Source organism: Pristis pectinata, chromosome 1, assembly GCF_009764475.1.
Source record: "Pristis pectinata isolate sPriPec2 chromosome 1, sPriPec2.1.pri, whole genome shotgun sequence".
In the NCBI taxonomy this organism is placed as follows: Eukaryota; Metazoa; Chordata; class Chondrichthyes; order Rhinopristiformes; family Pristidae; genus Pristis; species Pristis pectinata.
The window spans coordinates 57,674,998-57,689,945 of NC_067405.1; the positions used below are offsets into that span (position 1 = coordinate 57,674,998).

Sequence of the window (14,948 nt, forward strand, 5' to 3'; positions counted from 1 at the left end):
GGCCGTTTCACCAATTCAAGCACTCCCGAAAACAAAGAACATGGGCATTCAAGTGTTTCCAAAAATACAAATAAGCCATCTGTAAATAAAATTCTACCATTCCTGATTTCAAGTTACAACAATCACAGTAATGACAGTCTGCAATCCAAAAGAATACCATGCAACGTAGTCAGAAATATTCAAAAGAAAGGAACTCTTGTGGAAGTAGTCTTGCTAGAGATAGGCAAGAACTGAACATTATCACTATTAAACCCTTTCAAAATCAACTAATATACAGCACTGTATCTGGAAAAAGAGTTCTATCAGCTTCAAAGGAATAAATTTCAATGCAGAGTACAACAAGCTATTGTTGTTATACAGCATATTTAGAATCGCAGACTAAAGATGAAAGTCTAGGTAAAAGAGTTTTACTTTTAGTTCTTAGAGTTTTATGTTATAAAATAAGAAAAACAATTAAGGGTATACCTGGGGTACAGTAGCATGGTTGTTAAGGTACTGAAATGTATCTAGTGATCTCAATTACTAGTCTGGAGTCAGGTATTCAAATGCTTCCATGGCATTTGGAAAAATTAAATTTAAACAATTAAAGAAAACTAATTAAATCAAAGCTGAGGATAATGGCCACAGAATTACTGAATTGTGGAAAAAAAACCATCTAATCCATTTGTGTGTGTCAGGATAGGAAACCAACCATCTTTATCGCCTCATTTAGTATCACTTTGCCTTTGCTAGCCTTTAAGCCAGAGGTCAGATGCTGCACTGAGGCTCCCCAGCTCTCCACTAGAGAACTCCAAATATTCACAACCCTCTGAGAAAAGAAATTCCTCATCTTTGCCTGAAATGAGGGCACATCATCCTCAAATTGTGCCTCCTAATTCTGGACTCCTCCACTAAGGAAACATCCTCTCAGCATCCCCACAGAATCTTCTATCTTTCAATAAGTTCACCTCTCATACATCTAAACTCCAATGAATACAACCAGCTCAACTTTTCCTCATCAAGACAACCCATTTATCCCATGGGTCAATTGAGGTGAACCTTCACTAAACTTTCCCCAATGCAAAGTGTATCCTTCTTTAAATAAGGAGACCAAAACAGTCATCCAGGCATGGTCTCATCAACAGTTCTGCTTTTGTAATCCTTCCCCTTTGCTATGAAGGGCCCTGGCTCTTTACCTACCCACCCCATTCTGCCATGGCTAACATCAGTGTCTCTTCATTTAATTTTTGTACATTTCTTTCTCCTTCCATCTGTTCACACCCAATTTTGCCCCATCTAGTCTTGCAGAATGCTGGCAAAAAATAATCAAGGGCCATTTTAAACTTCTGTAAACAATGAAACAAAGTTTTCCTCACATGCAGCTATTTCTTTTCCTGTTTGTCATGCTGGAGTTGCCTCCAGTTGATCTACAAAAAGCAGACATTAGTTTTGGTAACTAATCAACAGATACTCTGCTGGTAGTACAAAATGAGTATCTGTGTATCAACTGTGCCTGTCCAAGTCACAGGAAAATGAATACCAACATCCATATAAATTCATTCTGGAGATAATAACAATCGTATACTTATTGCTACAAGTTTAACATAGTGTTAAAAGACCAAATGGGACCAGAATAATCAACAAATATATAACCTGCTTTTGGTAAAATCCACATATTTCTTTAAACATTCCTGCATTCTGATTGAACTCTCTGTCATTTCAGATCAATTTGGAAATGTGTATAATTGAAATCCTCTCTCAGAGAAAATAATGTTGCTTGAATTTGCCATACCCACACATTAATTAATACAGTACATAGAACATAGCAAAACTACAGCACAATTCAGGCCCTTCGGCCCACAAAGCTGTGTTGAACATGTCCCTACCCTAAGAATTACTAGGCTTACCCATAACCCTCTATTTTATTCAGCTCCATGTACCCATCTAACAGTCTCTTGAAAGACCCTATCGTATCCGCCTCCACCACCATTTCCGGCAGCCCATTCCACACACTCACCACTCTCTGAGTAAAAAACTTACCCCTCACTTCTCCCCCATATCTACTCCCCAGCACCTTAAACCTATATCCTCTTGTGGCCACCATTTCAGTCCTGGGGAAAAGCCTCTGACTATCTACCCGATCAATACCTCTCATCATCTTATACACCTCTATCAGGTCCCCCCTCATCCTCCATCTCTCCAAGGAGAAAAGGCTGAGTTACCTCAGCCTGCTTTCATAAGGCATGCTCCGCATTCTAGGCAGCTTACAAAGATCTCTTCTGCACCCTCTCTATGGCTTCCACATCTTTCCTGTAGTGAGGCGACCAGAAATGAGCACAATACTCCAAGTGGGGTCTGACCAGGGACCTGCAACAATACCTCTCGGCTCCTAAATTCAATTCCACGATTGATGAAGGACAATACACCACATGCCTTCTTAACCACAGAGTCAACCTGCGCAGCTGCTTTGAGCGTCCTATGGACTCAGACCCCAAGATCCCTCTGATCCTCCACACTGCCAAGAGTCCTACCATTAAGACTATATTCTGCCAACATATTTGACCTACCAAAACGAACCACTTCACACTTATCTGGGTTGAACTGCATCTGCCACTTCTCAGACCAACTTTGCATCCTATGTCCCTCTGTAACCTCTGACAGCCCCCCAAACTATCCACAACACCCCCAACCTTCGTGTCATCCGCAAACTTACTAACCCATCCCTCCACTTCCTCATCCAGGTCGTTTATAAAAATCACAAAGAGTAAGGGTCCAGTACAGACCCCTGAGGTACGCCACTGGTCACCGACCTCCACTCAGAATACAACCCTTCAACAACCACTCTTTCCCTTCTGTGGGCCAGCCACTTCTGAATCCACACTGCAATGACCCCTTGGATCCCATGTCTCCTCACCTTCTCCATAAGCCTTGCATGGGGTACCATATAAAACACCTTGCTGAAATCCAGATACACTACATCTACTGCTCTCCCTTCATCAATGTGCTTAGTCACATCCTCAAAAAATTCAATCAGGCTCGTAAGGCAGGACCTGCCCTTGACAAAGCCATGCTGACTATTCCTAATCATATTATACCTCTCCAAATGTTCATAAATCCTGCCTCTCAGGATCTTCTCCATCAGCTTACCAACCACTGAGGTAAGACTCACCAGTCTATACTTCCCTGAGCTATCCCTACTCCCCTTCTTGAATAAGGGAACAACATCTGCAACCCTCCAATCTTCTGGAACCTCTCCCGTCTCCATCGACGACGCAAAGATCATCGTCAGAGGCTCCACAATCTCCTCCCTTGCCTCCCACAGCAACCTGGGGTACATCTCATCTGGTCCCGGCGACTTACCTAACTTGATGCTTTCCAAAAGTTTCAGCACCACCTCTTTTCTAATATCTACATGCTCAAGCTTTCAGGCCACTGCAAGTCCCCACTACAATCCCCCAGATCTTTTTCCGTAGTGAATACTGACGTAAAGTATTCATTAAGTACCTCCGCTATTTCTTCTGGATCCATACACACTTTCCCACTGCTGCACTTGATAGGCCCCATCCTTTCGCATCTCATCTTCTTACTCTTCACATACTTGTAGAACGCCTTGGGGTTTTCCTTAATCCTTCCCACCAAGGCCTTCTCATGTCCCCTTCTGGCTCTCCTAATCTCTTTAGGAGAGTACACCAGTTCACCATGCCCTGAAATATAATTTCATAAATCTAATTACAAAATAAAACTGCTGATGCCAGTAAATACGACCAAGTAATCATAAATAAATTTTGACACAAAATCCAATGGGGTTGGTGAAAGCTCGGTAAATAAGTGTATAAGCAAATGTGTAAGTATACCATGAACCTCTGTAGTAAATAGATACATTCCCAATGTTAGTCAAGTGAGGTGGGGTAAGATTATTACTAACCTAAGGAAGGGCAAAATTATCCTGGATTTGGATTTATCCAAAAATTTTGAAATTTGCAGATGATAGGAAACCTGTAAAATGTAGTAAACAGTAATAGAACTCAAACAGGTTGGTAGAATGAGCAGATGAAACCCAACATAAAAGGAAGAATGAAAGACAATGCATAATGAATTGATAACAATTTTGAAGTTAAAAGTTTTGGTCCCCTGAGCTTTAAAAACAGAACCACAGAGTACCCCCAAAAATCAGGATGTTTTGTTAAAATACTTATTTTACCTCAGAGGAAGTGATATGCTTAATTCCAGGCACCTCCTTAAAAAAAACATAATGGCTTTGAAAATGGTTCAGAAGAGATTTGCATGAATAATTTGAGAGATAAGTCAGGGTCCATTCTATTCATAGTATAAAAGATTGAGGAGATCAGACAGGAGTGCTCAAGATCAACACGATTATGGAAGGAGAAAACGGAAAGAAATTATATTAGTGGTTTATTTATAACAATTATCATAAATAATGCTTTCCCCCCCCCCCCCACCCCCACTGCCCAAAGTGACAATGCAACTCACTGGGATGAAACCTCATGTGGAACAGAATTTAAGCAATGGACCATTATGAAGACTTTAAGCAACAAATCTGGATCCATTTCATGGCAATGGACAATCTAACTTGACATCTAACTGAGGGCCCTACCACTGCTAAGAAAACGTTGTTGAATCAGATAATCTGATACAGGGAAGAAAGTCAACCATCCTAACCCAACCTGACTTGCATGAGACTCTAGACCCATAGCAAACAGTTAACTCTAAACTGTGCTCTTAAAATGGCCTACCAAGCTATTCTGTTCAGAGACCAATTATGGATGTACAACAAATGTTGGCTCTGTGAAGGACATTCACATCCTGTGAACAATAACAAGTGCTCAAAGTGAACAACTGCACTGTGAAGAAACTGATTTATCAACAAGCAGTGGTCCTGTCCATTAAAATACTAAAAAAAGCATCCCAATGGAAAACGGTATTGGTCATTTCACAATAAATATACATGTTTAGAAGTAATGCAATTTCAAAAACAATGTTGAAGACAATGCCAAAGAAGTGAAATTAAGTAATTTGTTGTCATAGCTTGTCAGAGTCATATAGCACAGAACTAAGTCCTTCTAACCCCCTACCCTAAATGCATGTCTGTGTTCTAGTCTTAAACACCTCTGCTATGTTTCCTACTATCTACCCAATCTTTGCCCCTCATAATTTTGTATACTTTCATCAGGTCTTCCTCAGCCTTCTCCACTCCAAGCAATGAAAACTATCCAGTCTCCCCTCATAAATGAAATTCTCCATCCCAGGGAATATCCTGGTGTAGTATGAAAGGTCATGGCTGTCATGTGACAGTGACAACACTGACCCCTCTGGTTGGATGACAGCATTGCTCATCGAGTCAGAAGCGACACCACTGTCAATCAAGGGTTAGGCTCCACCCCACCCATCAAGTGCACACCTAAGGATTGGCTTTGTAACACACCTTTGTCCTTGACCCCAAATCATTGGCTTGTTTGAATTACCTGAGCTAGCTCCAACCCAGCTCTCCAGCACTATAGAGGATGCTACATGTTGCATAGCTCTTCCTCTTTTTGCTGACTGCTGCCAGGGTTGAAACCACGCGAGAGACCACTGGTAAGAGTGTACATTTCCACGGGGGTCTAGGAGTGTCTTAAGTAGATTCCCAGTAGTGTAGAGCCGTTGCTTGCCCAGAATCGGGGTTCAGGCACCGTATTATGTCTTCCCTGATCGTTGGTGACCAGTTCACCGCACACACGCGCGCACTTCACCCCTGTTGCGACTCCCCTTGCGTTCCGCGATCACCTGTGTGCGTGTGTGCATTCATTCTTGTTCATTCTGTTCCAGCATTTGTCTTTGTAAATAAATTCCTTTTTAAAATACAAAGACTGTATCTGCAGTCCTCAATCTTTAAGACCTGAAAGAACCTTTTCTCACAACACCTGGTAAACCTCCTCTGTACTCTCTCCAATGCAATCATACCCTCTCTACTGTGTGGCAACCAAAACTTCACACAGTACTCCAGCTGTGGCCTAACCAATGTTTTACAAAGTTGTACCATAACCTCCCTACTCTTATATTCTATTACCTAGGTAATGACGGCAAGTATCCTCTATGCTTTCTTCACCACCTCATCTACCTATGCTACCACCTTCAGAGATCCTAGGACTTGTACCATTCTAGTTCTCAATATTCTCGTGGGCCCTAACATTGTGAAGATCCTAGCCTTATTAGACTCACCCCTCCCGTAAAGTTCATAACCTCTCACTTATCAGGATTAAATTCCATCAACCATTGCCCTGTACATCTTACTAATTGATTAATATCAGCCTAACTATCCATCTTCCCAACAAGAACACTGCCATTTTCAAGTCATCTGCAGATTTACTAATCACATCTCCTACATTCACATCCAAAGTATTAAGGTATATGACAGTAAGGGTCCCAGCAGCAATCCCTGTGGTGCAACAGTGGTCAAAGGCTTCCAATCACAAAAACAGCCCTCCACCATCACCTTCAGTCTCCTGTTATCAAGCCAATTTTGAATCCAATTTTCCAGCTTACCTTGAATCCCATGGGCTTTAACCTTTTGGATCAGGTTCCCACATGAGACATTGTCAAAGGTGTTACTGAAGTCCATATAGATGTCCATATCGATATATTTTGTTATTTCTTCAAAAAATTCAATCAAAACCGGTTACATAGAATCTCCCACTAACAAAGCCATACAGACTATTTTTGATTAATCCTTGCCTTTCCAAGTATTGATTAATCCTGTCCCTCAGAATTTTTTCCAATATCTTCCCCTACCACTAATGTTAGTCTCATGGAGCCATGACGACATACAGCATGGAAATAGGCTCTTTGGCCCACTGGATCCACACTGACCATCAACCACCTATTTACACTAATCATACATTAATCCCATTTTTTTATTCTCCCCACATTGTCTTCAACTCCCCCAGATCCTTCCACTATCTACACATTAGGAACAATTTACAGTGGCCAATTAACCTACCAACCTGTAAATCTTTGGGATATGGAAGGAAACCAAAACCACCAGAGAAAACCCATGTGGTCAGAGGGAATATGTGCAACTCTACACGGAGAGCACCAGAGGTCACAAGTGAACCCAGATAACTGCTGTAAGGCAGCAGCTCTTCTACCTCCTGTAGTTATTGGACTATCCCTGCTGCCCTTTCTAGATAAAAGGTACCACATCTGCTGTCCTCCAGTCATTTAGGCACCTCACCTGTGGCCAGATTTAAAAAGGTCTGTCAGGATCTCAGCAATCTCCTCCTTTTCCCCTCACAGCAGCCTGGGATGTCTCCTCAGGCTCTAAGGATTTATCCACCTTTATGCCCACCAAGACACTTCATACCTCCTCCTTTTTAATGATTATATGTTCTGGAATTTCACTGTCTCCCTCCCTCAATACCCCTTATTGAATACTAATGAGAAATTTTCATTAAAGAGCTCACCTATATCCTTGGGCTTCTTGCACAGATTGTTCCTTTGGTCCCTGATGGGCCTTACTCTTTCCTTGGCAATCCTCCTGCCCTTAATACATTTATTAAGCGCTTTGGGATTTTCCTTAATCTGGTCTTCCAGTGACTTTTTTGTGTCGCCTCACTGTCCTCCTAATTTTTTATTTTTAAAACACCACCCCACCTCCCCCCCCCCAGCCTCACACACACACTTTCTAAACACCTGAACTCCTTGCCACGTACAGCAGTGGAAGCCAGATCAGTGGGGGTGTTCAAGGAGGAGATAGATAGATATCTAAACAGTCAGGGTATCAAGGGATATGGGGATAAGGCCAGAAATTGGGATTAGAATAATTTTTTTTTTGTTTCCCCCCCTCCATTCCCCATTTCTCATTTCTTTTTTCCCTTTTCCTTGGAGCAGACTCGATGAGCCGAATGGCCTGCTTCTGCTCCCTCGTCTTGTGATCTTGTGAAAGGCCTCCTCTGTCTTCAGTTCTCTATACGTGCCACGTGCTTTCTTGATAATCCTTGGCACCCAGGGTTCCTTGGACTTGCTGTCCTTATGTTTCACCCTTACAGAAGGGTATGTCTTAAGTTTATAGCTTCAAAACCTTCAAACGTTGTTGAGGTAAATGAGAATGTCAGATAAGATTAAAGAAAAGGTTTTCAGAAGTTGATGAAAAGTTGAAGGCAGGCTTGAAAAGCCTGATATGGACTTGGAAAGTCCAGATATTTTTCAAATGGCCTTTGCAGATGTTTGGCTGTAAATAGAAAGTGAATTTCATTTTACACGCATGCATTATCATTGTCAATTTGACATCTACATGCAAAATTAAGTACTTGGTATTGTACAACAACTTCATAAATGTGCTTTTGACGATTTAGATTAATTAAGTTACTTTAAGAGTTACCATTACCTTGAACACTGACCCCAAATGCAAGATCACATTAATTATAATTAAACATATAAAGTTAAATTATAAAAAAGTGATGTTTCTGCCCAAACTCAATTCAGGATACCAATAGCTGTCATGCCTTTATAAAATGCTCTGGTGTTGGAATCAGTATTATTTCAATTAGTTTATTTAAAACAATTCAATGCAAATTATGATTGCTAACATTCTCTCTCTCACACACACACATACACACACATTATATCTATTGACCTTTTTTCCACATGGTGTTTTAATAAGTTGGGTAAAAATAAGATAAAGAATTGTTTGAGATCATCACCTAATACACACAGACTTTACATTTAAAATTCAGATCCCACACTATTATTTCAGTTCTGCAGCTTGTGCAAAATTCTGCATTCAGGTCATTATCACTGGTGAACATGATGCAGGTTGCACTGAATACTTGCACATTGGTACCTTTCCTGGTTACATGCACAGGTGCAAGCCACTGAGGTATTTTCTGGACAGACAATTGATAAAAACATCTGTTTCAGTTACAAGACTGGCAACTGGTGTATTTCAGTCTGCTCACATGGTCAACACCATAGGTAATATTGATTTATTTTCTTGGAGAATCCATATACGTTGTGCAGGATCTGAAGATTCCTGCGGTATGACCTGCTGCATTCTGAATGGGTGGATGAAGACTGAGAAGAGAATGAAATCCTGAGTGGTTCTGAGATGTTGAAATCAATGAAGCCATTGGAAATTGGTAGATATAGGTGACGAGACAGGATAAGAGTCACAAAGTCCTACTTGATCTGTCAACTGCACAGAGGGGTCAGGAACAAAATGGGACAAAAGCATGGTTGAGGGTTTTTATTTTAGTAAGAGTGTGAGTGAGTTTTTTGGAAGATAGGGAAATCAAATTTCATAGTTATCAGTTTTGTCCGAGAACCCAGTACTGCTTCCGAAGCTCAGCTGAGATTTGAGGAAAATACCAAGGTTTTCTAACAGAAGGTTCAGTCAGGTCAAACATACAGGCAAGTGGATAGAATAAACATGAATCAGACCCAGAGTAGCCTTGCTTTTGCTGATGTTTGGTTATAATAATTCTGCAAATCAGGGTTTGTTGATTAACATGTCATCAGACTGCACAATGATATATAGCAGAGGAGTACAGTTGGGAATAACTATACATACAGAAGTTGATTCCATACTTTATTGATGCCAGGGCTACTGCAGTGATAAATCTAGTCAAAGGTCAACATATACTACAACTTCAATTACAAAAAATACCACTGATGGTTCAGACAGAAGAGATTGGGATCAGCCTCACCTACTGCAGTGCAACATCCACAATCAGCATCGAGGATATGCAGTGAGCATTGGGGAGTGCCTACCTTGAAATCAGGATTTACAATTTGGGTGACCATTTCCACAGTACACCTCTGTTCTATCCCCGGGGTGACCCTGAGCTGAAGTTACCTGTCACTATAATTCTCCATCCCAGCCACTCTCTTCTCTCTGTCACTGGACTCCCTCACTGTTCCAATGAAGCCCAATGTAAGCTCAAGGAACAGCACCTCATTCTCTGTCTATGCATGTTGCAGTTCTCAGGACTCAATACTGAGTTCAACAATTCAATCCTTTCCTATTTATATCAAGACTGGCCAATTCTGATGCAAGGTCACCTACTTGTAATATTAATTCAGTTTCGTTTTCTTACACTCTCTCCTCAGATACCACCTGACCTGCTGGGTATTTTCAGCTTTCACTTGTGTTTTAGATTTCCAACAACTGCCGTGTTCTGCAACTCACAGATCCTGCATTTTCTTTTTATTTTTACCCCTCTAAACTGCCCTCCTTCATCCATTAACTAGATGGCTCCAAAAATATCATGTCACGCCAATAGCCTTGGTCTCTACAATATCACAAATATTCCCTTTGTCCTCTCAATCCCTCCCCCTCAATGCAACTTGTTTTCTTATTTTTCAATTCAGATGAAGGGTCAATGATCTGAAACATTAACTCTGCATTTCCAGCACTTTGTTTTTAAATTAGTGTCAAATATTGGTAGGTGATTGGCAACTGAAAGCCATGGCTATCCAGGGCTTGAGACAGGTTTGTGCTCCTGGATTGAACATAAATTCCATAATCAAGCACAATTTAAAACTACCATTGCTACTGGACATTAGCCTTAAATTTCTGTATCTGTTTCTTAAACTCAACACCCAGGTGCTCTAAGCAAAGAGTTTTGATATAGCACAATGATATTTTATATAGAATAGTGTCTTGTGTCGTAGATGAGCTGTTTGACAGAATCAAATGTAATTTTAGTTGGCAACTTGCTGGTCTGTTGACCATTTATATATCTGGAATTTGGTTGCTCAGTTTAGCTAAACATATCTCAATGCATAAAGCAGAGAGAGAAAAAGAATCAGACTTGCGATAAGGTTCTGTCATTTGTCATCAAAATAAAAATGATAAAGACTTACATGTTTAGCATGAACAGCAGCATTTTACTAGAACTACTATTCAATATCCTAATTTGCTCTAAAAAGGTGTTAATATTATTAGATTTTCATATAGTAACACAATACCAGAATGGGATCATTATGATGCAGACACATGAGAAACTTTGCAGTTAATTAAGTCAATTATTTCAAACTTCATGAACTACTATTGGAAATAAGATCATAAATGCTCAATATAATTCCAATAAGAAATGCATTACTGAGAGCATTTTGATCCTTCCCTGATTCACTTTTGTGCATATACTGTGTACGGAATAATGCACAAATCTAAATTACATTGCAAACACCCATATACTGCACACATGGCAATCACAGCAGAAGATCATATCAAATGAGGCAGTTGTCAATTTACTACATGATCAATTACATTTGAAACCACATGCGTGCAGTGTGAATGATATGTTTCTATCTTGATTAGCTGCCTCAAATTAAAAAGTGTGCAGCAATGAAATCAGAAAAAAATTATCCTGTTCTCTTAGGAGGCTGTGTAAATTTATGAAACCATTCAGATGATACCACTTTAGACAAACGGACGGCTGTAAACATGGCCAGAAGCAAGTGGGAGTGGTGGGTGAGGAGTAAGAGAGTTATTTTGTTAGTTTCAATAATCTTTCTGATCTCTTACACATTACATTATCATTAAAAAATATATAACTTGCAGATGATTTATAAAATATATTATTCAACAGACAAATCTGATAATAATGCAGTATTTTGTGAACTGATACAAATATTCTACAAGAAGATAACAGAAGACAAAAGATTAAAATGCAAATTATATATTTTAATCTCCAAAAATATATAGTTCATGAATACAAAGAATTTTGTAATATAATCCATTTCTATCTAAGACTACAATTATAGGTCATCAGGTCTAGACTGAAGTGTTTAACTGAACAGGTTTTGTTTTGTGTGGTCTGCCAAGTCGTACATTGAAATTAAACTCAATCCAATGGATTGCAGTCTATTCATACTCACATGCACTAACAGGCACACACACAGAACATTCTCGATGCTGCACTTCCAAGAAATTCATCCAGCACTTTATTTGTTCACCGCTATTTATTTGTATAGAATGCATTCTGGGAAGGATGACACTACTGTGCTCTTCAAAACATTGCAGCATTAAACTTTAGAGCTTTCCACAGATTCTTGCATATAAATTGCTTTTAACCATCTCCATCCTGAGGTGCACCTGCCAAATGTTGATAGCTAGGCTAAAACCAAGTGTTAATCCTTACTACTTGACTATCATTAACTAGAATCGAACAAGTCTGAGCAAGAGCGAGCAAGACTGAGGCAGCAAGACACACAAGGGTGCCTGTCTTTAGAAAGGCATCAGTCCACACTGGATACAGTCTGCCGTAATAGTTAAATAATGCATGGATTTGTAGGCCCAGGTCTCAGGGTTCTTCACAAGTAGGACTCGAGAAAAAGTCACTTCTAAGTACTGGATCAAAGTATTCTTGCATTTAAAATTACTATCGGAAGGAGAATGATGGAACAACAGCACACAATTTAGTCTCTCATCTCTGCTTCCACCATTCAAATGGGATCAAGGATCTATGATTTAACCCTATACACCTTCCTTTGGAGGCTTTTCTTAAAACTATTGGGAGGTTAACAAAAATTTGTCAACCTCATATTTAAAATTAACAGGTCTGTTACTGTTGGAACTGTTAATTTTAAATCGCCTTTTCACAAAGGACTTAAACCCACATTGCAGAAGATGTGAGAGGATCTCGTCACACTGTCTGTGTGGGACTGACATCACAAGAATGAATAGGCAAGCAGTTTCATAAAGACGGGCAAGAAGAACTGTACCACTGGAAAGAGGCTCTGCCTGACCTTGGCTGGGACTAGAGTCTAAATGGAAAGGATAAACAGGATGGTCACAGGGACGTTAACTGATAAGTGGGAAGGAAGGTTCAGGTGGAGGGGAAGTGTTGTGTTCATAACAGATCTGAAAGAAATGAAAATGAAGAGGCTAATAATCAGAAATTATTCTTTGGACACCTCAGGTGATTGCACATAACATTCATCTGATAGCCATGTCATTTGATCAAGTTCGTTGTTATATTCAAAAAGGAGCTACAAAGATTCTAGATTCGTGGAGGTCGACTTTCAGCAGTGAAAAAGAATCTGTTGCTGAGGTAAACTGGACAAATTGACTCATGGATAAATCCAGCAGGAAGTGTGCAAAAAAAATCATTTAATATGACAAAAAAAAAGCAGCTGTTCTTCCTTCCCAAAGGGCAAAAACAGCCAAGAATGACAGTAAGGACAACTTAGCTACAAGAAAAAACATGCAACAAGGAAAAAAAAAACTAGTACAGGTCCTGAGGATTGACCGAGAAGCAAAGAACCGCAAAAGCTAACAAGACAAAAAGACAACAAAGAAAAAAAAACTCGGGGAGGATATGAACATCCATATAGATTTCTTTTCAAATTAGAAAACTGCAGGCAGTTAGGAACAATATTGGTCCTTCAATATCGAACAATGATAAAGGTAGGCAAAGTGAATGATTACTTTGTGTCATTTACAATAGGGGAAGAGGATAACAATCCCAAGAAAGCTGATATTAAATCAGAGACAGGAATTCACCAAAATTAATGTGAACAAAATAATGTAGGATGTAAATGGATGGGCTGATGGTCAGCATGGCCTCAGTGAGCAGAAGGGCCTGTTTCCATTCTATATCTCTCTATGAATCTATGAACAGCATTAAAAATATGGCACTAATGAATGACCAATCAGGACCAGAAGGTTTCCATCCCAATGTTATACAGGAAGTAAACAAGAACATTGGAAAAATGCAGGCAGGGCATTTGCAAAGGTCTGTTGCTTTAAGAACCAGTCATTTAGATTTGAAAATTATGCACATCGTTTCACAACCTAAGAAAGAAAGAGTGAGCAACCAAAGAATTATAGACTAGTTAACCTAACATCTGTTGTCTGGAAATTATCAGAGATTGCAACGGGGATGGAGGTCTGAACTTGAAAACTATCAGTTGATCAGAAAGAGCCAGCATGGATGTCAGATAAGCAGTTTATGCCTGATCAACCTAACCATTTTTTTGAAGACATTATTACTGTAGTGCACAAGAGAATGTCTATGGATCTTATCAATGTGGACTTCATGGCTAAATATGGGTTGGGTGGACTACAACAAAAGGGTACAGACTAAAAATTAAGCCAAGGAAGTTAGAAATGCTTCTGCAAGCAGAGGGTGGTGGAAATTTGCCACAATGGCAATTGATGCTGAAAACAATTAATTTTTAAATCTGAGATTGAGAGATAAACTGAAGATACAAGACAAAGAAAAAAGGGAGGTAAATGTCACAGGTCACTTGTTACCCCACTGAATGGCAAAACATATTCATCCTACTGTTCCTCCATTCCAAAGAGTTCTTTTTTAAAAAAAAATCACTCAAGTCCCTAATAACTGGAGCATATAATGTTCTTTCTTTTTAGCTACTACATGTACGAAAATCAATTTTTTGGATCAATCTGGAATTATACATGAATGCCATAATATCCAGGTCCAATCATACTGCTCCAGAAATTCTACCAGGTACTTGTGCCGGGGGTGTTTCCTACACCAAATGTGCACATTATTCTCAGTGCAACTGCCAGAAGCTGAACCCTACCTAGACTTCTCTTCCAATCCCCACTTACCCCATCACTCCCATTACCCTCGGGCTTCCAGTCCCTAATTGCTTGCTCCATTACCTCCTGTAACCCATCCAGACTTTGGACATGTCCATTTCCTCTCTTGTGCTCTGCACTGACACTCATCAAGGCCCATACAGTGGCACTTAGTGCCTAGGGCTACTGAACTTTGTGCTTGTGACCAGAACAGGCATTAATATGCACAATGTAGTTCAGCGGGCACTGAAGAATCTATGGGTTCACGTTAAGAACCGTTTCCTAAATTCACTCATAAAATGGTTTTCTCTAATTTGCAAGCAACACCTCCTAGGTCTGAATTCACTAAGAGCAGCAGAATCAGAAATTTTGCTACAATATAAATAGTGGGGATAGTTAAATACTTGAGGTTTCTGCATAG

General features: G+C 39.9%; 1 protein-coding gene across 5 annotated transcripts in view; it reads right to left on the minus strand.

The window, feature by feature from the left end:
* Positions 1-14,948, minus strand: part of LOC127572950 (E3 ubiquitin-protein ligase HECW2-like) — a 240,085-nt gene that overhangs the window by 138,266 nt on the left and 86,871 nt on the right. Inside the window, exon 2 of one of the 5 annotated variants that reach the window (XM_052020710.1) lies at positions 3,484-3,683. The exons of the other annotated variants lie outside the window; for them this stretch is intronic. Within the exon in view, the coding sequence (XP_051876670.1) occupies positions 3,484-3,553 (70 nt within the window). The 5' untranslated portion in view covers positions 3,554-3,683. The remainder of the gene's footprint in view (positions 1-3,483; positions 3,684-14,948) is intronic. 5 annotated transcript variants of the gene reach the window in all.